Here is a 26898-nt window from a genome sequence, read left to right on the forward strand (position 1 = left end):
TGTGAACTCCATCATTAAACAAACAAAGGAAAATCCTGAAGGAGTCTGGAACTAATTAGATCTTTAATGTGAGGGTTAAAATTTCACCACTTTTTGAAGGATGTCCAAATTATCCTGAAATGCCATTTTCCTTTTTAATGAAATTTTAGTTTGACAACAAATTCGTTATGAAGTCAGAGTAGGATTTTAATGAAAACACTATGTATAAACATTGTAGTATGGGATATAAAAGCATACTGAGCAGAGTTCTACAATTGACAGCAACCTTTTTTTTTTTTTAGTTTTATAAATATCAACTTTATTCAGGTCTAATTTACTTACAACTAACTACCCATTTTAAGTGGATAGTGTGATTGATGCATTTTGACAAAAACATACATCTGTGCAACATTCTATACAATTATGATTTGGAACATTGTTATCACCTTTGAAATTCACTCTTGTCCTCTTGAAGTCAACCCTCCTATCTCTGCCTCTAGACAATTTTTGATCTGCTTTCCATACTATACATTGGTTTATATTTTCTAGAATTCTTTTTTAATTAATTTTTTTTTATATATGACAGCAGAATGCATTACATTTCTTATTACACATTTAGAGTACACTTTTTCATGTCTCTGGTTGTATACAAAGTATATTCACACCAATTCATGTCTTTTATACATGTACTTTGGATAATAATGTCCATCACATTCCATCATCATTTCTAACCCTAGACCCCCTTCCTTCTTCTCCCATCCCTCTGCCCTATCTAGAGTTCCTTTATTCCTCCCAAGCTCCTCTTCCCTACCTCATTATGAATCAGCCTCCTTATATCGGAGAGAACATTCAGAATTTGTTTTTTGGGATTGGCTAACTTCACTTAGCGTTATGTTCTCCATCCATTTTTCTGCAAATACCATGGTTTTATTCTCTTTTATTGCTGAGTGATATTCCATTGTGTATATATACCACATTTTTTTATCCATTCATCTATTGAAGGGCATCTATGTTGGTTCCACGGTTTAGCTATTGTGAATTGCGCTGCTATAACAAAATGGGCCAAGGACCTGAACAGACACTTCTCAAAATATGATATACAGTCAACAAATATATGAAAAAATGTTCATCATCTGTAGCAATTAGAGAAATGCAAATCAAAACTACTCTAAGATTTCATCTCAACTCCAGTCAGAATGGCAGCTATTATGAATACAAACAACAATAGTTTTGGCAAGTATGTGGGGAAAAAAGGCACACTCATACACTGCTGGTGGGACTGCAAATTGGTGCAGTTAATACGGAAAAGCAGTATGGAGATTTCTTGGAAAATTGGGAATGGAACAACCATTTGACCCAGCTATTTGTCTCCTTGGTCTGTTTCCAAAGGACTTAAAAACAGCATACTACAGAGACAGAGCCATAACTTGGTTTTGTTGTAGAGTAAAATTAAGACTACATACTAAGTGCTTCTAAAATAATAATTCATAAAATAGTGGTATAGTTATGTTTATGATGCCTGATGCTTAAATGAAGATTCTAGAAGGATGTTCTCCTTTTCCTTCTTCATAATGTAGATAAGTATTGACTCTCATCTTTTTTTTTTTGAATTGGTTGTATTGTGTATAAACATACTTAATAATTCAATATTTTTGAACAAATACTGTTGTAATATCAGGTAAGATTTTATATTTTCTTTTAGTCAAGGAAAAGTGTCTGTGGAATGCTTTGTTTTCCTTTCCCTTTCCTCCACTCAAGTATGCCATTTTACTTTTTCACATGAGACAACTCAATTAGTGAACTTATATCATCACCATTGTAGAAACCCTGAAAGTTATGGAAACCTTGTTCAGCCCTTCTCTCCCAACAGAAGATTAGGATACATGAATTCATCAAATCATGTTGTATTAGGCCATTGATAAATTCTCCTGTAGCAGTTTTCTTAAAGGGAAAGCATCAAGGAAAAAAAAAGATGAAATAAACTTAATCAATGTTTACTAATTATGGAGTCCATCTATCTTCTTGTTACCTGGGTGTTATGACAGATTATTTTTTATAATGTTTTAGATTAAGTATTCTTTGGAATATGTTTTTCCTAATTTGCCATTTATTGATTGTATGGCTTTTAGCAAGTTACATATATCAGTCTTTTGGCTTGTCCTAATTTGCACTTTGAAAAAATGTGATAAATTTAGGATGCTTTTCAAAGAAATAATACTCAAGTAGATTTCTGACTTCATATGTACAATGAATAAAAACTATAGTGATTACTTTTATTCTGTTAAGGTACATATTTTGTTATTTAGAATTTTGTTCTATAATACATCTGACAGAGCAAATCATCTCCTTTGAGTTTATTGCAGTATTATTAGCTTTTCATCACTGTGATCTAACTTGACAAGAACTACTTAGAGAAGGAGAAGTTTATTTTGATTCCATGGTTTCAGAGGTTCTGTTCATGGTTGACTGGCTCCATCACACTGGGCCTGAAGTAAGGCAGAACATCATGGTAGAGGAAAACTGCTCAATTCACAGCAACTGGGAAGCAGTGTGTGTGTGGGAGGAGCCAGGGACAAAATGTAATCTCCATAGACACATCCTCAGTGACCTAATTTTCTCTAACCACACCTCACCTGTGGATAGTTTTCACCTAGTATTCCTTTGAAATTATTAATCCATGAAATGAATTCATCTGCTCAATATCTAATCTCTCCTTAAAATCCCTAATTCTGAACCTTGCTGAATTGGGGATCATGCTTCTAAACTATGAGCTTTTCAGGAACATTAAAGATCAAACCATAATACTCTCCAATAGTACTATTGGAAGTAATACCACATCTCACCTGGATATCAGTTATACACTTGGTACCGTGTGACATAATATTACTCTGGTGCACTCTTCTTGACTCATAACTGTGATTTTATATTGGTACCACTACTGTGTATATTTCTGAGGATACATGTATCCATGTTGTCTTGAGTAGTGGTGATAGAATAATGTGTATCAGTGAGACTGTTCACTTGTCCCATTTGCTGTGTGACTTTTGAAAAGTCACTTACCTTGTGGCTTTATTTTTAAGCTGGAGCTAATAATATTTTTATTCATAGAATTGATAAAAGGGCAAAGAAGTATAAAATAATATATGATGTTTAGTTAATACTCCATAAATATCATAATTTTTTATATGAAGATGCCTGTATATTACACTCTCAATGGTCTTGTTTTTGTAGACTTTGTGAACACAAACCAAATGTTTTGTATATTTGTATAATGATGCAGTATTTGATAATTGTGTATAAAGTATTATCCACCTTCCTATAAAATCTCCAGATTCAACTAATGTGGTGGTCATGAGATCATTCTCAACAATGACTGAAATTTCATAAGGATGTGTATAGAAATTGCACTTTTCCCAACACTTATTCATTTAAAGATTGTTTTTTTGTGGTTTTGAATATTTGTTTTCTTAATTCAATGTTTATATCTCTGTGGAACTTTAGAAGAAATCTAATGAAATATATTGGAGAGAGATCAAGTAAATTTTGAGACTAAAATGAAGTTATCATATTAAAGATGGATAGAGTGTCCTTAAGTAAGACAGAAACTATTGGAAATGAGAAAAGTTGGTTGTTTTGAAACTAGTCCACTATAAGGCCTGAATGTGAATAATCAATAAGAACTAATCATTGTGAAAGAGCATGTCATAGGAAATGTATTGTACCTATGAGCACCTTAAGGGACTTAGATGCTATTCTCATACTGCTTGTATACTTTAGTTCATCTAAAGCCAAGTGAAACTTTCATATTTTGGTGAAGAAAACTCTCATAATCATATTTCTAACCTCTTACAAGTCACAAGAACAAATTTGGTTGTCTGTGCTATAAATGAAGTCTTTCGATTATATGTTGACTTACCTTTTACTATAATTATTTTGTGGTTTATGTGCAATTGTTCAACTATACTGCACTGAAATTTGCTTAAAAAGCATTGCAATTATTAATTAGATATGTGAGTTTATCATGATTTATGAGAGATAATATACAGATGGAACATGTTTTCTAGGGTAATGTTAATGGAAATGTATTCCAATGGGTAGCTCTTTTGCAGGAGGATACACACTTCTATCATGTCTTATTTTATAATTATTAAAGGGCAGTTTACACATATATACTGGCAAGCAAAAATTTACTTAGAGTAGATGCTTTATATTATTTGCAAATAATTCTTGTTAACAAGTAGAGGAATTTTATTGGAGTAACTTAAGGATAATAATTTAAATTACACTAAGTGTGTTAAGTAACAAAGTAGCATGTTTGAAAATAAGATTATAGGTTAATCTTAGTTGACAATATTCTTTTGCCTGTCTAATTAGTTTGAAATAAAATTCTTTTTCATTTTTGAAGAGTAAATGATGATAGTATAATTTAACCTATTTTTTAATTGAATTATACTTTGTTGCTTATTTTTATTTATATTTCTTTTTCATTATAATTATACATAATATTGGGGTTCATGATGACATTCATCACATTATTTGCTCCATTTAGTTACCTGTACTTCTTTCTTTCCTCCCTGTCCCCCATGCCCTCCCTTTGTCTACTTTACTGATCTTCCTTATACTTATTATTTTAATTGGTGTATTGTAATTATATATAACATGGGATTCATCCTGGTATATTCATACATGCACATAGTGTAATTTGGTTGATTTTATTCCCTCTTACCTACCCTTTTTCTTGCCTCCTTTTCCCCCTTTGCCTTTTTTTCTGTTGTTCTCTAATTTTGCTAGATTATGATTATTTTTTAAGTTCATTTTTTCCCTCTAGTTTTTGCTTGAGAGAGAAAACTAGACCCTTGACTTTCTGAGTCTGGCTCATTTCACTTAACATGATGTTCTGCAGTTTCATTCATTTACCAGCAAATGTCATAGCTTCATTCTCCTTCATGGCTGTGTAGGACTTTGTAAATTATGGGTTTCAGCCATGCATGTTTTTCAGGAGACTGTGCTAGGAGCGAGTTCAGAGCCAGGATCAGCAATTTATCGAGGCCCTAAGTAACTTAGTGAGACCCTGTCTGTAAATAAAGTATAAAAAAGGGCTGGTGATGTGGTTCAGTAGTTAATAAGCATCCCTTGTTTCAATCCCCAGTACAAAAAAAAAAAAAGAAAAAAAAAAAAAGAAAAGAAAAAGAAAAAAAAAGCATATTTTCTGTGGACTTGGGGGATGGGAGAAAGTAAATCTGTACGTTAAAAACAAAAAAAATCTGTACGTAAACACAAATTAATACTCATGCATGTGAACTCACACTATATATAGTATTTAAATTGCTTAACTTTAACAGCAAAAAAAAATCCTGAAAGTACTAATGTATTTCTTTGAATTGTATGTATGCATCAAAACTATATCAAAATGAGGCAATTCTTATGGGATTCAAGCTTACAACTAACATTTAGTATGAAGAAACAAGCTCTCATTTTTTAAAAACTGATAAGCCAGCATAGTCTTTCAAATTACTTATTACTCTCAGTGGGTCTATCTTCCTTTTGGGCTCCAAAAACTATAAACATATAGTTCTTTTACCTTTTGGCTTTCATTTTTGTCACATTCAGTCAGTTAAGAAATTTAGTGGATTCTATCTCTGTAGAATTTCTTGAATATTATTCTTTTCATTTTATCTCAGGCCTTTATTGACTTTTGTCTGAATTACTACAGTACCTTCCTGTTTCCACTGCAGAAGACCTTGGTGATAGAAGCCTGTTTTGAACATTGTGTTCCTGTTGCAAAGGCTCTGTCTTCTGATAACACTGTAGTTTTCAAAGATGGCTTTGTACCACCGTCACAGAGGGGCTTTGTAATTTTAAACAGTTCCTGATTATTTTGATGCTTGACTATGTTTAGAAGTATTGATTTATAGAAATGAGAGGTCAGATGCATTGGGTTATTTGTTTATGGTTAGCTATATGATTTTTGCTTGTTGCTTAGTGTATTTTTATATTACATGTCCTGCCTAACGCATGAAGATGAAAATGATCTAATGATATGTCATTTTTATCATGTATCTTTGCTCGAGAATATTTCCTTATTAATCTGTTCAATTTGCTCTTATGTGTAGGTTTCCTTTTTCTATAAATCTCTAGAATCAGGTTTGCTATTTTGATTTATTTACACCTTTGAATATCTAATGTATTCCACTCACTTTTTAAAAGGGTTTATATTCTGTTTTTTTTAACCTCTCAATCTATTTCCTTTGTCAAAATGGTATAAAGGCCCCCTTTTTATTGAATTACTGCTACATTTATTGAAAATACATGCAACATAGCCCTAGAACTTTTATGTGATACTTTTATTATTTTCTTATTATTCTCTCTTTCCTACCATCTCAGTCACTTTTTCTTTAAATATTTATGTACACACATGTGCACACATACATATGTGCATATGTACATACACATATATTTATGTACACTATATTGTTTTCTTTTCAAGTGACCATCCTAGAATCTACAAATAAGAAAGAATCTTAGAAATCATCTTTAACCAGTACTCTTATTTTAGTTAAGAAGCTTAATTTCAGGGAGATTATAACTTATCCAGAATCATGAATCTCTTCATGACAGTGAGATAGAGCCTGCGCAATTTCACCTTATGCTTGTTGCAAATGTATTGTTAGTACTTGCTAAATGTATAAAGAAAATATTATCAGTAGATATGTTTTTATTTGCAGTATGTTTCCAGACTATGGATAGTCTCCCTTGGATATTGTTCTCCTTTTATATATTAAAATTGTTAGAGCATTTTATTGTGGATCTCAAAAAATATATTAATTTGAGTGTTAAATATATTACTGGTACCATTTTAAACACTTTTAAATATATCTGTTCTAATATTTGCTAATAATATTATGAGTCATATATGCTATAAATATTTATAGTTTTAACTAAAGATACTACATGTTAGCTAGATTAAGTATCTTTATCTATTGCCATAAGTAGCCGAGGCAGTCAAAATGAGATGTTTACCTTCGATCTAGCTTCTTCAATTTACTGACTTCATGTTGAATCTGGGAAAACTCTAGTAATCACCTAGCTTACATCCTATTTTAAATGTGTGGCAACTTGGTGATTTTGCCACATGCTGATTAAGAGAAACAGTCTATTTTTAACTGTAATTACATAGAAAGTGCATAAAATAGTTGTTAAATAGCATTCTTAATAAATAGGTGCCTTGTTTATATAGCTGCTTTGCTTGCTTGCATTTTATATTTAAATATATGTGTGTAAGTATTTAGCCTACAATTTCAGATTCTGTTTATAATGTACTTCCCAAGGGTGATACCATTGGTTTTATCAAGTTGAATTAATGTCTGTGATTTGATGTTAATATTCCTTCTTTCATCTGTAGTGTGTCTTCTGTCTAGTTCAAATATTTTCTTTGCTTTGAGCTTTTAAGTTCATTAATTTTCTTTCAATTTAGGAACATTCAATTCTTTGTTTTCTTTTAAAAAAACATACATTTAAGGTTTCAGTTAATTTATAATTGTTGTGAAGATTATTTTTTTTATGGAAGGCACCTAGATATAGCATTTAATTTTAAAACTTTTTAATAATCACTGCAAGACATGGGTAGCTTTTGTCTCTAATTCTTTGAGCAGTAATAAATATTAATTTTCAAATAATAATCGGAGCACAATTATTTTAGTAACTAACATCTGTGATTGGAATCTATGGGTTTTTCAAAATCTAAGCACTGTTATATATTTCTGTCATATATTTACAACAGAGAACTTAAAGCAGCTTCCATATTACTATTGGATCATCTTTTTCATATATTTAACTGTGCTCATTAGACAATTAAAATCATAAAAAAGTAATTTAGAGTTTTTGCTTAGAATTATTTTCTTCCTGTAACTCAGTAAGTTGTGTGCTTAAATATATCATTTATGTATCAAATTGATACCTTTGTGGCAGTGGAGTTAGAGCTCCCTCTTTTGGAAAGTCATGGCATGGCATTTTGATCAAGATTAAATTGTTTTTTTTTTCCCATTTTTCAGTTCACATAGTTTCCTGAGCATATAGATATAAAAATCCTATTTTTCTCTGGAGTAGTTTTTTCTTTGGAAGTTTATAGCATTAATTAAAACATCAAAATTCCATATAATGATGCATTTAGATGTTTATTTAGACTATAGCCTATTTGGGTATTTCAACTCCTGGGAAAATTTTTTCTTTTGATGTTTGAAATGCCTTAATTTTTACTGAAAAGACAATAAAATTTTACTTCTGATGATTAATAAATGTGTTTGATAATATTTGTCAATAGAACAGAACTTGATTAGCAAACATAAAATATATAAGAAAAGTATCTTTTCCCACAATTATCAGTGGTCTGGCCCTTTCCTGGTATCCACTATTGATTGTTTGTGTATATATATTTTTTCTGCTCTGTTTCTAGATGTTTATAAATTATCATTTCCTTCTCTACCTCACTTTATTAAGACATTTTCTACTATCATAAAAACATGATTATACTATGCCTATTTGTCTCTGATTTGCTGTCCCCTTCACTCAATAAATTATGTACATCTTAAAAGATACATTATTATTTTACTTACTTGAATTAGCTCCATATATACATTACTGGAGTGATGCTTATATGGTAGAAGCTAACATTTAATCTGAGTAAGCATTGTAAGAATTTGAATGAATAAGATAAAATTTTATTTCTGTACTTTGTGTATATTATACAAGTCAGATTCTTTTAATATATAAAATAATTTCATAATAGTTTTGTGGTTTATGTAGTTTTTTTTTCTTAATTGAGATTTCACCTTTACTATTGTTGCTTGGAAAAAAACGGGTTCTTTTCCCCCTTTTTACTGGCTGCCTCTGGACCTTTGAGTGCTCTGAATTCACCCTTAACATTTAACATTGTTCAACAATGTGATTTTCCTAATTCTCTGTTCATGTGAATATTTTCACCATTATTTTATAAACCTCTATGATATACATGAAAATAACACTATACTCACCAGTAGATCTTGACATGTAGATGACTTACATGAAGATGACTAATAGTTTAATTATTTCATTGATGATTGGAGCTTGGTCCTTTGAGCTTGGTCTTTCCTCTTAGAACAACTGTAACTTCGAGTGAACATATTGCTTCAGTGAGCAGCAGCCCTTTCCATTCATTCCTGAGACATCAACTCATGTTTAAACTAATAATTATGTCAAAAATAACTTCAACATCCAAAAATTAGTTTTGTAGTAGTTTTCTTATTCTTTCCAAAGCTTCTTGGATGATTTAAGACCATCTCTTCCCAGGTTTGTTCATACCTACATAAGTTGTTTTCACGGGAGCTGCTACTTCTTTTTCCCCTTCCTCCCTCCCTGCCTCCCTCCCTCCCTCCAGTTCTTCCTTCCTCACCTTCAGGTTTTTTATTATTGCCCATCTAGTTGTAAAAGCTGCTTCATTGTTTCCCAATCCCTAAGTCTCCAATATATGTTCTATCTCAGTTTTCTTTCCTCACATGAGTCTTATTTCACCTGTATTTTCAAACTTACTTTGATATTGAAATTTCTCATATTCTGACTGGGTATGCTATTCTAAAGTCATTTACTTGGTTAGGTCAAAGCATCTTATTGTTCATGAAGAGCACTTCTTTGAATCTTAGTTTGGATACATATCCCTTCCCCCCTCCCTTTTCTCACTGCCCCCTGAGGATTCTTAATTATTGCCCAAATCTGTTTCTTTATGTATAATCATCATATAAACTGCTTATAAAACATAAATTTTGAAGCCAAATGTATAAGGACAGAGGAATTCTCCCCCCCCAAACATCTTTTAATGATTATTTCTCATGAAAAAGCTGATTTTGAGTTGTACACAATTGCATGTATAGAAGTATGAATAGAAATAATGAGTACTGTGAAGTAATTGATTGTGGAATGTTAATTGTTATGCTTGAGTTTTCCACTCTTTGAAAAGATGATGATGACATTTTATTAGATTCAGTATCAATTAGGGTTCTTAGGCAAAAATGATTGGTCATCTTACAATATTATAAAAATGTATGGTCTACTACATACACTTTTTCTTTTTACCAGATCTTACACAGGTACCTCTATTGGCAGAAATCTAACTGCACAGTAGTGAGAAAAATGTAATTTTTACCTTCTGCATTCAGAATATCAGAAGGTGGTTTAACCTATTGAAGAGCCAATATGTGCTATAAATTTCTAATAAAATTATAAATTTAATTTCTAAAGGCATATTATTGAAAAGAAAGTGGTTCAGTATTAATGATACCATTTAAAGTAATAATGTTTTATTTTGTGAAATGATGAATGCTTTGCAAAATGATTTATATAATATGCAGTATGGAAATTATGGCATTTTTCTAAAATGTATGACGGAACTATCAGTAAGATCAGTAACTTGAATAGATATGCCATGCTTCTTTATGTGTAATTTCTCTAGTGGCAAATTTGTGATAAGTGAATGATGTGATCTAAAGACATTCATAAGTATGCCTTTTTATTTATACCACAAGGTATAAATTTCTAAGCCAGCATTGATGCCTTGAGTGACTTAAATGAGATTAAGTTTACAAAGAAACTTAAATTTTCATTGTTTGAACAGAATAAATTGGTAGGAAAATATACTATGAAGACCTAGTAGATTTTAAATATGATTATAATTCTGGAGAATTGAAAATTTCCTATTTTTTTCTTTAGAAATATGTTTTATTTTTAAATAAAAGTGTTTTATGTAGTATGATGAATTAAAAAGAATAATAAATTAGTATTAAAAGGCAAGAAATAAAATTAGTATACAAAGTAGAGATTGGGATAAATTTCACTGCAAATTGTTTTTTATTATTTGCGAAAAGTATATATTATCAAGGCTTTAGAAAATACATTGCTTGTAATCCTGATGTTTTCTTTCCTCTATGGTATATTTTTATTTTAAAAAGTAAATAATTATTTTATTACTGGAATTCCAGTCCCAGTAGTTATTTTTTTCTTTTGTTTTCTCAGATCTAGTCTTTATTTCCTTTGACACCAGTCTGTAGATTATTGAATCTGAGTAGTGATGGTTAGCAATATGATATGGTGCAGGCCTCTGAAGTGTTCCTCAGGTGATTCTCAATATATATATGAAGGGTTGAAATCTGCTGCCAAAAACACATACAAATCTAATAGTCTCCTACTGATTCCAGGGGGAAAATGTTTATATTCCAAACATGTTCATGTATACAATTCAGTCTCCACAAGTGCATAATTCTGCTAAGGTTACAATTAAATATTTAATGAATTTTAGAAAACTAACTGTGAAAAGTGTTCTTTTTCTCCTTTTGTTTTAGTGCTTGTAGAAGCAAGACACAGGTGTCTAGAAAATTCAACTGTCCATAAATATCTGTTCCCATAGTGCTCTTTATATGAGCATTAATTCAAAAAATACTTTAAATATATTAAATTTTTTTTATATCTATGTATTGTGAAATATAAGAAAAAATCTACTATATTTAAAATATTTTTGTATTATTCTATGTATTGTGAAATATCTTATTTCTTTTATAATATTTTATTCATTCATCCTTCAATGAAGACCTAGGAGATTTTAAATATGAGTCTAATTCTGGAACATTGAAAATATCTTCTTATTTTTCTTTAGAATTATGTTTTATTTATAAATAAAATTGTTTTATGTTTTTTTTGCTCAAAATTATATAGGCATCCATTTTTTTCAAGTGAGTTTTTCTGTAATATTTGATCTTTTAATGCTATGCTAGAAAGATGAAGAAAATTATATTTTGTGTCTTGTTAGGTGGGTATTATTTTTGGTTATGTTTAATAAAAGTATTTGTGCTTTGGTTAAATATGCCTTCAAATAATAACAAATGAGTATGTTTATAGGAAATCTTTTTCTCATGGCAAAGTACATACTAAACAATCTTTTATGATCTAAACATTTAAATATAAACTGAATTCTTTTATTGAATACCACAGGCAAGTGTATGTTAAATGTCAAAATTAATGTTCAACACTCCTCACTTTGAAGTTTTTTTTCTACTCTTCTGTGTATTCATCTTAACCCATCATAATATGTTGATAGTATTAAATTTCCCTGCCATACTCAGAATGCCCTAATTAGGAAAATAAAAATGTCTGAAGGACAGATGATTTTATTTAAAACAGTCATAGGTCACTCCATCTCATTCCTTGAATATTCCTCAACCTCACAGAGAAATTAGGTTTGTAATTCCTTGACTTGTATTTTACTGAGTGCAATATATTCACTAGTTTGTTATTATTCACTAGTTTTTCCTATTTCTCCAGTTTTGTCACACTTGGAAAGCAAAGCTCAAGTTTTCAAGTGGCTTTGCGTTCTGTTTTCATAAAAATGAAGCATCTGTATTTGTTGATTTAAATATACATGAACTGAGAAGGTTTAAAGTAAACAGCTCTGTTGTGAAGACTTCTGTAATTTACCACTACTTATCATTACTGTTTCTACCTTCTTTACTTGAGTCCATTATCAAAGGGTCACTTTAATACTTGACCACGTTTTATAATCTACAAGAATGCTGAAGAAAGTTGACAGGAAGTCATCCAAATGCTTCTTTAGAATTGTATCTACTCTTTATCTCTTTCCTATTATACAGTTCATTTCATCACTTTTTCTCACATGATAGGTATATTTATTTCCCTATCATTGTACAGTTCTCTTTCTCTTTTACTACATATACCTGCAAAAAACCCAGATCTTTTGTGTAAGGAAATATAGAGAAGACTGGTAGTGTTGAAACCTATGAGACTTTATTTTTTAAAGACTATTTGAATATTCAGGAATAATTCTTCTCATCATTAACAGTTTTCTTTAATAGTTATTAACTATATCTTTAGAATTGATTCTCAGTTTGTATTAAATACATAATTGTATGTTTTCTCAAAAGAGCTTACTTTTTTAGAATTATGTATTTGGCATCTACTCTTTGGAATTTCTCTGTATTTCTAGTGGTCGCATTATTTCTTTTTTTCCCCTCTACACTTTATATTTTACTTCAGTGAAATAGCACTTAGAGTGATTGCTTAGGAATCACATTCTTTAAGTGATTCAATTTATCACCAGATAGACTTTTGTAATTATACTTAATAAAATAATTTAAAAAGAGCTTCAGCTCATCTTATGATAGTGCCTCCCCTGTCCTATCACTTCTGAAAATACTTCTTAGATTTTTTTATTGGCATTATACCAGATTATAACTCTGTTTACTTAATAGAATTCTAGCCTTCACTGCACATGGATGAGTCTCTTTGAAGCACACTTTTTCAGTAATGAAAACTCACTGATTTTCCCCCTTTTCATGTTTTTTTTCTTTTATTACTATATTGATCTTTCAATATCTTGGACGTTTAAATCCTATATTTTTTATATCATGGGTAATTCATTTGTTTTCTAGCCTAAGACACCTAATCAATCTTTACCCGATTACAACATCTCAGCATTGTTCCTTTTCTTTTGACTTAGGAGTAGTTATTCTCACTTGCTCAGGGATATTATTTTCAATGACTGCTTCCTAAATCTCGAATAATCCCTTTGGATCTTTTCTTTTTGTAGTGACCTCTCTTTATACTGTTTTTGTTCAGGTAATGTACTTGAAATGAAGCAAATACTTTATCAGTTCTACTTAGTTGTTTCTTTATGTCTTTAAAGATTTTGCCTCAGTGGAGAAGCAAAAGACAGGAAAAAATGCAATTGTAATACTTACTAACTAGGCTAGAAGATTGGGGAACTGGGTGTAAACCTTGGGGGATAATAATTCTTTTTATAGGTACAGAAGCATCTGTCTTTCTAAATTATTCTAAACAAGGACCTGCTTTTAGAAGAAGCAACTGCTGATCTTCATTTATTTCCTTTTGACAATATTCTGCAGTTTCTTCTCTCCCATGTGTAAGCATTACAGAAATGGGTTTATAGCTCTAATTTTATAATTGGCATTAAACCAAGGGCAAAATAGCTATGAGCATTGCACCTTGAAAATAGTCTGTTTTAGTTGTATAAGTGGGTGTTCTTTCTGTGAAATTCAGGTATGATTTTATTTGATACCCATTAGTATCACATTATAGATTTATTTCTCGTATCTAATACACTTAGTCCTTTTAAAGAAGACTTTTTTTTAAAAAAAAATAGCTTTAGTTTTATTAGAGAAATCCCTTCACTGTCTCTACTCAAACTGTTGTTATGGATTCAACCTTGGAAAGATTTCTAGTTTCTTATTAAAGAAAAAAAAGAAACAACTAAGAGGTATTGGAATGCTTTAAGAAATCTCATGCAAAGCTAAAATATTATGAACTAACGAAAATTTACCAGAAGGTTATTGATTTTGAAGTTCATCTGATTTGTATCTTTGCTTAGTTCAACTATGTCAAAGGTATTGTCTTTTCTCTTGTTTAGTGTCCAGTGTTTGCATAAGGTAAGAACTCAGGGGGATTAATTTAATAATTTAATCTCTCTCTTTTTTTTAGATGATCTGTGATTTATTGCTTAGATCAACTTCCATTTTAAAAAAGAGCAAAATATAATATTTACTTTTTAATTTTATTATTATTTTTAAATACACGATAACAGTGGAATGCATTACAATCCTTATTACACATATAGAGCACAGTTTTTCATATCTCTGTATATAAAGTATGTTCACGTCAATTTATGCCATTATACATGTACTTTTTTGCATTACAATTCTTAATACACATATATCACAATTTTTCATATCTCTGTTTGTATATAAGGTATGTTGACACCTAATTCAAGTCTTCATACATGTACTTTGTATTTAATCTCTTTTCCACTTGTCTCAATCCCATTTCTCATGGTAGATGTAAAGGACATGACAAGATTTATTTTATATGCAGGTAGCTTGCATAAAGTTGTTTGAGTAATTGAAAATTATGAAATAAATTATGAAGCAAAGATGGAGATCTTCAAACTATATTAACTTTAGTATCCACAAAAAAGATTACCATTGGTCTACAAGTCTATTTTGGTGCCAATACCATGATGGTATTATGAAATGGATATCATTACCCTAATACATGTATGAAAACATGAATAGTGTGACTCTACTTTTTGTTCAACCACAGACATGAAAAATTGTGCTCTATTTGTGTAATATGAATTGCATTCTGCTGTCATATATAACTAGAATAAATAAAAAAGAAATAAAAATTTTATAGGTTTCTTGGTTTTCTTCATTCATTTATAGAACTATAAACTCAAAGTTCATAATGAAATACCTTTAATATCAGAGAATGTTTCTGATATTCATCATTCGAATTAAAAACTCAGAATGCATTTTTTTCATAAAATTTTTTCTTGTCCACTAATCATCTATTTAAGTAGTCTCATCTCTGTTTAATGAAGAAAACATGTCAGATAATGAGTATAAAAGATAGCCTCTTAACTTTTCCATCTTGTATGTTTACAGCCTTTCTGTATATCATATAAGGATTATTTGTTTTTGTTTAATCTCTGAAATAATTATGTGTGTAGAAGCTAGCAGTAAATGCTATGTATTACAAGTTCACTTTTTTAAAGGGTCTTCTATCAGTTCTGAAATGTATTAGTGTTTATTCTGTAGGAGTTTGCCTTAGGAATTCTCAAGGAATTGTTTAGTGAAGGTCACTGAAATGTCTTGTGCATATCCATCTACTTTTTGAAAGTATGAAATAAATACAAGATACAGTACGTTCGTTCGACTTATCATTATGCTAGCCTTACCTTTTAACTCTTTCAGGCACTGATCAAATTTAACTAAATTTAAGTATTTTCTGCTTTATTCTTAGCATGGCTGCATTAGCATTTGATGGCTACTGTACACATTTGATAGCTTTGAATGACAGAAATTTGTTCTTTCACAGTTTTGTACACTAGAAGTTAAAAATCACTGGGTTACAGTCAAGGGATTGGGAGAGCCACACTTCCTCCAGAGATCTCTAGGTGAGATTCAGTTCTTGGACACTTCCAGCTCTGGCAGCTGCTGGCTTTCCTTGGCTAGTGTCTACTTCACTCAGACCATTCCCTCTCTGAGTGCGTGGCCGCCTCCTCCTTTCTCTATGTTAAAAAAAAAAAAATCCCTCTTTTTCCCTCTTCTATGGATGGATATATGCGATTATGGTCCTCAGTGATTCAAATTACTCCAGATGCTAACTCTAATCATATCAACAAATATTTCTTCTTAGTCATATAAGATTTCATATGCAGATTCTAGGAAGTAGGATGTAGAAATAATTTGGGAGAACATTTTCACTTTCCCACTGGCAAAAAGATTCTTTCTTATGTAATTTTATTAAATGTTATATTGTTCCAGCAGGAATAACTAGTAAAACTGAATACAATTCAAAGCAGTAGATCTTAATTTTTTTGAAAGGTCAGTAGTAAAGTTTTAGTTGAATTAAAAAGTGAGGATTTAAAAGATTCAGTTTAAATTAAGCTATTTAAAATTTTTGTTAATTGTAAATTTTATCTGCATTTTAAAATAAAAAAATAATATTATTTATTAACATTAAAAACATTCATTTCTTCAGAATACAGGTTATTGGTAGAATAATCTAATTTTTCTCTGGAATATCACTAATTTTCCTACTTCATTATGCATTTTCTCTAACAATTCTTTTCTTTACATTTTTATTCTGATTGTCTAAATATTCCTTAAGAATACATTATAATATGTATGTATATGTAAACATTTCTTTTTTTTTGTGTATGTGTGTGTGTGGTGTTTACTTGGTGGTTTGTATCTGTGGATTCCATCTATGGATTCAACCAACCTCATATTGAAAATATTTGGGGAAAAATGTGTCTGTACTTCACATGTACTGATATTTTTTGTTATACCCTAAAAATATTGTTCAATAGCTGTCTACATAATTTTTACATTGTTTTAGGTATTAATGAGTAATCTACAGATGACTTCATGTGTGTGGGACAATGTGTGTAGGTTTTATGCAAATACTATGTCATTTTATATAAGGGTCTTGAGCTTATTTAGACTTTGGTAACTAAGCTGACAGTAGTCCTAGGATGAGTCCCACACAGATACAGAGGAATGACTATATATTTTGTTGAAAATATACACACACACACATCAGTATTTCTGTATATATGTGTGTGTATGTGTGTATATATGTGTATACATTTTTTTCTGTGCATATATATAAATATATACACAAACACATGTCTAGAAATACTGATACTCAGCATTGCACTCTGGTTTGGTTGTATTCATTATTGGAATAAACATAGTTTTGATATTATTGGTAAATAGTCATTGCCCAGGGCCTTGATAGTATCACACCTACCACCTTCTTGTTTCTTCTAGATCTCTGCATAAGCCAACTACTAAAGGGTTAACAACTGGCAAATTATGGGGCCTGCACTCTGTGACCATTATCTCATCTGGTTGGTGAAGACATATATATGCTGTTTTTATGAGTATATGTATTTCAAAACATGTATTTTTTGAATGTTTACAATTTTTTTCAGTTATAACTTTTAATGATAGAAAGGAAGTACATTTTGTTATATGAATTAGAAATGCCTTTGTTTGACCTGTATACTATCTAATAGTTGTTTTAGTCAATATCTTTTTCTTTTCACTGTACTTGAAGCATTTCTTTTTCCAAGAAGGATTCTTCTCATAGCAAAAGGAGACAGTGTTTCTTTCACAATATCATTTTTAAATACTACATTCCTTCACAGTGATTGGATAGAATTTTTAAAGTTTTATTTTGTTAAAAACTTCCAGTGTACTTAACATATACAAGATACACAATTTGAATAGCATAGCTGGGCAATTGTGATTATGTAATTCATATATTTTCAGTCTTTAATACAACATACTTTTAGATTCTAGGAACTATACAAGTGAAATGGAGTGATAATATAGAAACTTATATCTGAACAACAAAAATTAGAAAAGATCCCCTAATGTTTGTGCATTAGGAAAATGTAATATATTTATTTTCATAACTTGGAAGAATTATTTTGTAACTTACAATATGATTCAATAATACATTCTTAACAATTATATATTATCCAATTATTTAGTTTTTATCAAAAATTAATGGATTAATAGACAAGGGTGTAATTCTTTGGGCATATCCTGATTATTTCCACTGGGAAGTTCCATAATTAGAATTGCCGTACCATTCGAATTACTTTCTTTGAGTTTTTGATGCTTATTGCTAAATTGCTACTCAAAGGTTTTATGCTACTTTATACTCACTAGCAGTGAACAAGATTTTTCATTTGATAGTATCAAGTGAACTCTTCTACCTATCAGTTACTGTACTTATTTATTACTGTTGAAAGATAAATTTGCTATACATTGTACGTTGATATTTTGATGTTGTGAATTCAATGGTACAAAATCTTGTTATCTAAATATCTTTGCATCTGGAATTTAAACATTGGAACATAATAAAAATCCAGGACATTCTGCCTCCTTTCCCCAAAAAGGCTTCATAAGCAAAGTTAAGTTCAAAAAATCATATAATTTTACTCATATGTATATATTTTCTCATTGTAATGTTTTAAAAATCAGATTTATTTACTATGTGTCTCTAATTTGATTGTCTCAATAATTTAGGAAGAGAAAATTAAAAGCAAAGTGAGTTGTCCTATAGACAACTGTTTCAGGAAAGTTCAAAGTACTATAACAAACTTCCAAAATTCAGGAGCCTAAAAAATAGATAAACTATGTGATGTTCACAAAGTTTTTCACATATAGTAGAAAGATTTTTCATATATATCATTTGGTTATAATTTTATTTCTAAGAAAGGAGGAAGAAATTGGAAAATGAAAATTCTTTATCCAAACAAGCAATCCTGTTAACTGTTTGAGAAGGAAGAGAAATAGCTTTTGGAAATAAACATATTGAAATAATTCAGTAGATGAGCAAATAATCCTTTGTCAGATGTGCAATTTGGTTTTTCCCTACCTACAAATTTAGAAGTTTTTCTGTTACCATTTGATACAGTCTGGCAAAAAACATGGAACTCTCATGTCAATGACAAATGATTGCATTCCAGTAAGCAGCATAAGCATCATGTTTATATTGGTTCCCTTTGTCTTCCAAGCCTCTTAGGGATAACACTGTAGGGTAAGATGGCTACTACTTACACGGTGGGTTTGTATCATAGTTGGGGAATGTTGAGCTTTGAGAAACCGTTATTTTAATAGCAAGCAGTACAAAAGCCTACGCTGTATATTTGAGAAAGACATTATTCCTCAGGATTGCCAGCTACAAACACAATCCTAAAAAATGGTCCCTGAATGGTATGAATATACTTTGTATACAACCAGAGATATGAAAAATTGTGCTCTATATGTGTAATATGAATTCCAATGCATTCTGCTGTCATATATAACAAATTAGAATAATAAAAAATGATCCCCAGTAAATATCGATAGGGACTTGATTCTTGGCATACACAGCGATAAGTGTAGGAGGGTAAGAGGATAATGGAGAGACTGTTGCTTCCAGCACTAATCATCGGTAACATCTGAAGACATCTGTGTGTATTGCAACATAAAAGAATTAATGTTCTAAAGGATGTTGGGTCATATTCAGGGTGTATAAGTTCTTAAAGTTTTAAGTATTCTATCTTCGGCAGACATCTTCAAAAATGATTATGCATTTATGATCTCTGCCTTTAGATTGGTTGTAGACATATTTATAAAATAGAAGGATTGATTATGCAGATTTATAATATTTTGTTTTATCATGGTCTGAGTTTGTGAGTGAGTACCTTGTTTTAAACATGCTGAAGGGACATATCATTTGGGTTAAAATACTTCTGAAGTGAATTGGTTCTACTGATTCATGCTTTTGTGATGATGAATAGTAGCAACACACTGGCTTTAATCAGTGTTTGTGAGTAGAAGGCATAATGAAGAGGGAGAAATAATTTCATTCCTCTTCACCACTAACCCACCTGCTCTGGCATAAACCATGACTCATTCTTTTTGGCCTCTGAAGAAAGTGCTATGGAAGTCTGTTCAGAGCAAGAGCTCCGTGTTCAGCTTTTGGCCCTGCTGCTTGATGATTTGGGGACTTCTGGCAATTCACTTAATCTCACTTAATATTTGGGTCATAAAGTTTTTCCAGAATCAAGTGAGACATGAATGTGAAAGTCCTTTCTAAATTATAAAAGCATTATACAAATATTTAATTTCCAAGAATATGAATACTTGAGCTTTTCTCTATTAAAGGAGACAGACTGGAGTATATATTCTCTTTCAAAGCTAAGATCATAATACAGTTTCTAATCTGAATATTTCTTGATCATACTCTGCTTTTAGAAAGTTTAATAAAAATATGACTTTGTGAAATAGCTACAATTTCAGTCACTCAAAAGCTCCATTTACATGACTGGATAAATTCAAAGTCCTTTATTCACTACTAACTCTAAAATGTTGGATTCAGCAAAACTGTATTTTATTTCATTATTTTTTATTATTGAAAACACCAGTGATAACCATATGCAAATATGAGCATGGATGTCCATGGTAAAAGTATTTGGTTTTATATGGTGAGGTATACTTGGGTAAAAGAAGTTGAGAATGATTAGAAATTGTGTATTTGTGTGTGTGTGTGTGTGTGTGTGTGTATTCAAACCTTTCTTCCTTAGATTCATGAAAATGTTATCATTAATTCCTATGAAAAGGAAAAGAAGGTGATAATATAACTTATCCCTTTTTATAGAAAATACTACTACTACTACCTTTTGGTTGGTTGATTTACTTACAGCAGTTTCCAAATAATCTTCTTATCTTTTTAATATCCACTGTACATTTAATTATCCACTCTACTGGCTGGTTTACAATCAAGGAAATTGCCAGAGAATCGTAAAATATCTAGGCTATAAATGAGTCGAAGAATCAAATAGTAATAGCAGATGAAGAAAGCAATGCACATAGAGTTTAAATGTGTTCTCTAAGGATGCACATTTGAATGGTGGTCTAGAATTTTTAGCATGTTTTTCCTTTCCTACTTGAAAGAGAGTATTATTTTAGAGTTTTGAAAGTGTTTTAAAGCAATAACATCTCATTATCTTTTTAGGTAGTTATTACTAGCAAGAGTGGAGAGATCTTGTATCGTATTTCACCATGGGCAAAGTATGTGGCTCGTGAAGGTGGTAATGTGAATTATGATTGGATATGCTGGGATCCAGAACATCCATATAAAGTAAGAACAACAAATGCTTGTTCTAATATTTTCTAGGAAAATTAATTTTTACTTTGATATCTTTTATAGTTAAGTTCAAAGTGTTCTCTTCATCACTGGTTTAGTACTTTATATCATAGTATTCCTCTTAAACCACACATATATTAAAGTCCATCATCTGTAGTCCACAAAATGTATGCTAAGATTTTGTTTTATACTATGCTCACACTTAGGGAAAATACTAAATCTATACTAACCAGTTTATAAAGGATATAAAGTTGTGTTTTAATTTGTAATTTCTAATCTATTAAAGGTTTCAAAGATATATGATTTTCGCTGACCTTTTTTTGAAGCAGGATCCTAAGGAGGAACAGAAAATGGGGAAGGCTATCTTATAAAAGTTAGGGTAATTTTATGACTGAATTATTGACAAAGGTTGAATGTTTCTTCAAACTTTTGTCTCCCTTAACTTATTGAAGAGTATTAATAAATGATTTGTTTGGTAATTATGTATGCATTTCATAATTCTTATATTTTCTAAGACTTAGAAGAAAAAACAGCTCTTCACTCAGTGATAAGGTGTAAACCTTTACATAATTTTGTTTTTTGTCTAAAATAGGTCCACTAACAAAATACCAAACATGATTTTTTTCCCAAAAGAAAATATAGTAAATATAACCAATACCTTCTATGTTTGAGAACAGTTGAGAGTTTTTGACTGAGTTTATTTACCAAGTTACTTAAGATGCTTGATCAGTTTGTGGCATACCTGAGTTCTTGCTTTAATTCTATATATATTTTGTATTCTGTAGTTTAAGCATTCCAGACCAAAGAAGCCAAAAAGTGTAAGAATTTATGAATCTCATGTGGGAATTTCTTCCCATGAAGGAAAAATAGCTTCTTATAAACATTTTACTTGCAATGTACTACCAAGAATCAAAGACCTTGGTAAGTAATAACTGTGATTTTTATTCAGATAAAATTTTAATGAGTCTGTTCTCTTATTAGAAAAGCTAATTACATGTGTCTCTTTTTTGTGTTGAGAGATTAAGTATGTAATAGAAATGCATTTTATTTTAGGCTTCTCAAATTGCCCTGTAATAGTGATAGTATAGGAAAGAGAAATGGAATAAGAGCATAAGAATTTAAGATATTATTCCAATTTCAATTTTAAGTAATGTGAACTGATGACTTCCAAAATTGTAGATAAATACGTAAGCATAATTACTTTTCTGCAGGAGATAACCTTTATCAATTGAAGCGGTCATTGATCATAGCCTGTTCATTTTAGTCTGTTATGGAAGAAATCTTACATTTGTAAAGTACCTGGAACTCAATTTGCACCAGAGCATTGTATAAAGTCCATCTGGATGACTTACTTAATGCACATTTGTGGAACATCTTTGTGAGACACATTGTGATAGATGTTCATGTATTGGAGTAGAATGACACTAACTCTGCCTTCATGGGAACAAGTAGGAGAATAAGTCACTTATTGCTGCATTATTGATTCAGTATGCATTGTTTCCGTTCTTTTTCTTTTTAAAGGTAATGCTTTAAAAAAAATCACAGTGTATGTAGCACCTGTTCCATTGTCTAGACAGGAAGATAAAATACATTCAATTACACTGCTTTTGCTAGGCACTCCAGATTTTTGCTAGAGGAAAGGCATGCAAGTCAGAGTAAAAGTTTTTGGTTAGATATAGATCTTAATTATCTGTTATGGTTAAATAAAATTTTCAGACACCCCAATTAATTAAATGCATGGAGAATTTGATGTTAGTTATATTTAATATACACTGTATTAATTTTTTATTGAATATGTCTCTCACATTATAGAGTTACAAATTAGTGTTGACCTAGTTTTTATAGACGGTTCAACAGCACAAGGATTCTTTTATTCACCTTTGTGTCTGAATTGCCTAGCTGAATACTTAGAACATAAATGATTACAGGTGTGATTAATAATACAAAATTATGTTAAAACTATAAATTTGTATTTGATCACAAGAATAATATTTATTTTTTATAAAACAAACTATTTTGTTATATGATATGTAGTAATTGACTTGTAAAATCTGAATAAGAGTTTATATTTCTATTTTTCTAAGGCCTGGAAGACTCAATTTAATTTTTTTAAATGATAAACCAATAGCAGTGACTTTTCAGTAGATTGCAAAATCATGGAGAAGCAAGTACTCTTCTTTAGATGTATAAATCCTGAATTCTGATTGTTAAGTTTTGATTTTTCCATTATTAATGATATAATGAAATAAGTGCACGAGAAACTACATGATTTCAACCACTAGAAATGAAACTAATTTTCACTTCTGTTTGTTTACAAATATACTTATGTATTTAAATTAAATAGTAATGAATATTTAAATTTATATAACCTTTAAGAAAATTATAAAGCTTCTATGAGTTGGACATTGAGTTTACAATAAGAAAAGTTTCTATGTATGTCACAGAATTGACATACATAGAAATGGATATTTGAAATACAATATCTTCCTTTTTGAGTCACTTCATCTTACTGTTAGTGTAAAACGTTTGAATAGAGAGGGAGGTGTTGTACGTCTGTGTTGGTGTGTACGCATGCATGCACACTTGCATGGAGTACTTTTATATGTGGGGAAAATAGTATTAAAGCTAGCTGTATGAAAGCTTTGTAGAAAAAATGATTGTGATATTTTTATGCTAAATAGTAAAAATGGCGGAAATATGAAGAAAAGGCAAAATAAGAAGCATATGTCATGGAATCAGTTACTTTTGTTTAATTTTCATAATCTTCAATATGGATATTACAAGTACAGTTGAAGTTTAGCATATGCAGATTGCCATATTTAATATTCTAAAGCCAAATTTAGAGTAGATTTGCATACCATTTATTGCTTATTAAAATGAAGACATTTCAAATAGCTAGCCAGTGTATAGCTCTTAAGAAACTAAAAGTTCAGTTTTTTGTTAGGAGGCCAGACAAGCAAATGATGTTTAGTAGCAGAACTTTCTAGATGATCAAAGGTTCTAGATTACTTGTAAAATTTAGGACCTTTCATGTTTTTAAATGTGTATCTGAATCCCTATTTGACCTTTGCTTACACAGGATACAACTGTATTCAATTGATGGCAATCATGGAGCATGCTTACTATGCCAGTTTTGGGTACCAAATCACAAGCTTTTTTGCAGCTTCAAGGTAAAAATGGAAGTCTTTGTATTTTTCTATGGATCAAAAATAAAAATGAATTTAATAATTTACATGTTTTAGAAACTATTTCAGCATTAACATAGTTAATAGAAGTTGAATATCTATCCTTAGAGGTTGTCCCTGATATCACTTTTTATGGCATGACTTCTGAAACTGTTACATGTTTGGTGGCCCATGCTTTAGTCAGAAAATTTTCTCCTGTTGAAAGAGCTTCCATCCTTTCTGGAAAGATATTACTCATATAGGAAGGTTATTGAGGAGGCCCTTGGTAGGACATAGTCACAGAAACTCTGCCTTTTTCTGACTGAAATCTAAGAAATGGGGCTCTTTGGGTAGAAAGATATTCAGGAATTCCATGTATTGCAGCATTCTGACATGAATGACTATAAATTTAACTAGTCTAATATTGTCTCTGTTTCACTTAGTTTACAGTGTAGTGATATATAGACATTAATAATCATAAATATTGTGATTTCCACTGTTAGAGCTTAGAAGAAAATGGTGTTATAAAAGCATAGAATTAGGGTCTGAACAGCTTAGATTAGATCTGAACTGAGGTTGATACTGAGATCTAAAACATGGTTAAGATGAGTTGGGGGAAAAGTTAAATCTGCTTAAGTAGATAACATAGGACAGGAAAAAAAAAAGATACTTATTCATTCTCTTTAAAGAAGTTCTGCTTTTGGGCTGGGGATGTGGCTCAAGCGGTAGCGCCATCGCCTGACATGCCTGCGGCCTGGGTTCGATCCTCAGCACCACATACAAACAAAGATGTTGTGTCCACCAATAACTAAAAAAAAATAAATATTAAAATTCTCTCTCTCTCCTCTCTCTCTAAAAGAAGTTCTGCTTGAATAAGTTTTCTGTATTTACAGTCTCTAAACCCTTCATTCCTATTCTAGATCCTTTTTTGGGGGGGTACTGAAAGTCGAACCCAAGGATGTATTATCATTGATCTACAACCCTCGCCCTTTAGAAAATTTAAAAATTTTCAGACAAGGTTTTATGAAGTTACTGAGTTGGCCTTGAATCTATTTTTTTTAAGTCTTAGCTGGGATTACAGGTGTGCACCACCACACCTGATCCATTTTTTTCTTGAACTCTTTCTACCTTGTTACAGAAAGTTTTTGTTAAGAGTACTCATGACCTTTACATTGTTAAGTATGTAGTCAGTTTACTTGAACTTTTGGCACCATTTTGCACAATTGCATACTTCCACTTTCTTATAGGTATTTTCTTTTCTTGACTTCCAGAACATCTTGCTATTGTATTTCCCATGCCACTTGTTGCTTTTTTAAGTTCTTTGCTTTCTCCTCTTTATCACTTGTACCATCAAATTTTGGTACTACTGCTCAGCTCTTGCTTCCATTCTGTTCTGTATCTTTCCCTTCTTACAGCTTTAATATGCTTTCTGTGCAACTCTCAAGATTTAGGTCTCAATTTTTGACCTCTCTTGTGAATGTCAGCCAGTGTCTATTTTATTCTGGAATACCTAATACATGTCCCAAGCTTAATGTATGCAAAATTAAAATTGCCATCTTATCTTTCAACTCCCTTTTCCTGCCATTTTCTCTAATTTGGTAAATGACATTTTTTATCTTCTAGTTGTTCAAGCCAAAATCTTGGCATTATACTTGACTGTTCCATTCCTGTCCCTAAAACCTAACCATCTGTTGCTTCAAAATCTCTCCCAAATCTGGCTGCTCATCTGCCACCATTGCTACTACCCTGATACAAATTGCTGTTCTCTTTTGTCTGGATTATTTCAATAGCTCTTTAACTGGTCACTCTATTTATCCTTGTTTTCCTTCTCCTTCACTAATTTTTCCCCAATTCCATGACCAGAGCAATCATTAAAAAATGAACATCAGATTCTATCACTGTCCTGCCCAGGACTCTATGATAGCTCCCCGTCTCTTTCAGAATGATACCCAAAGGTCTTACTGTAGCTGATGCTACTCATCTTGGTTTTTGATGATTCTTTTATTATTGTTGTTGTTTATTAGTGCATCGTATTGTACATAATAGTGGGGCTCATTTTGACATATTTGTAAATGTATATAACATAGAATTCTTCATTTTAGTTCCTAGTACTACTCCCTTTTCTCCCCCCACCCCTTTGATTTCCTTCCTTACTCAATTGGTCTTCTGTTTGTATTTTCATTGTTACATTAGAGTTTTATATAAAATTGGAATGCGTTGTGGTGTATTCCTGTATGCACCTAGCATAATTTTATTAACTCTGCTCTTTCTCTCTCAACAATTCCACTGAGGCTACACTAGCCTATTTGTTCTTCAGACGCTCTTAGTTCATTCCTGCCCCTGTGCCCTTCTACCTACTACTCCTTCTTCTCTCTAAATTGTTCTCCTTTTTCCTTTCTTTCTTAAATATTGCTTTTCCTCTAAAACTTCTTCTGAAAACTCTACTTAAAATGGAAAACCTGTCCCTTTTACCAGTGGCTTTTCTTTATTT

At 30.9% G+C, this 26898-nt stretch overlaps 1 protein-coding gene across 1 annotated transcript in view; it reads left to right on the forward strand.

Moving 5' to 3' along the window:
- Gbe1 (1,4-alpha-glucan branching enzyme 1) overlaps positions 1-26898 on the forward strand; it is a 261346-nt gene that overhangs the window by 99444 nt on the left and 135004 nt on the right. Inside the window, exons 4-6 of the mRNA XM_026400300.2 lie at positions 21112-21237; positions 22029-22164; positions 24323-24413. Of these exons, the coding sequence (XP_026256085.1) occupies positions 21112-21237; positions 22029-22164; positions 24323-24413 (353 nt within the window). The remainder of the gene's footprint in view (positions 1-21111; positions 21238-22028; positions 22165-24322; positions 24414-26898) is intronic.

Source organism: Urocitellus parryii, chromosome 2 (genome assembly GCF_045843805.1).
Source record: "Urocitellus parryii isolate mUroPar1 chromosome 2, mUroPar1.hap1, whole genome shotgun sequence".
NCBI classification, from domain to species: Eukaryota; Metazoa; Chordata; class Mammalia; order Rodentia; family Sciuridae; genus Urocitellus; species Urocitellus parryii.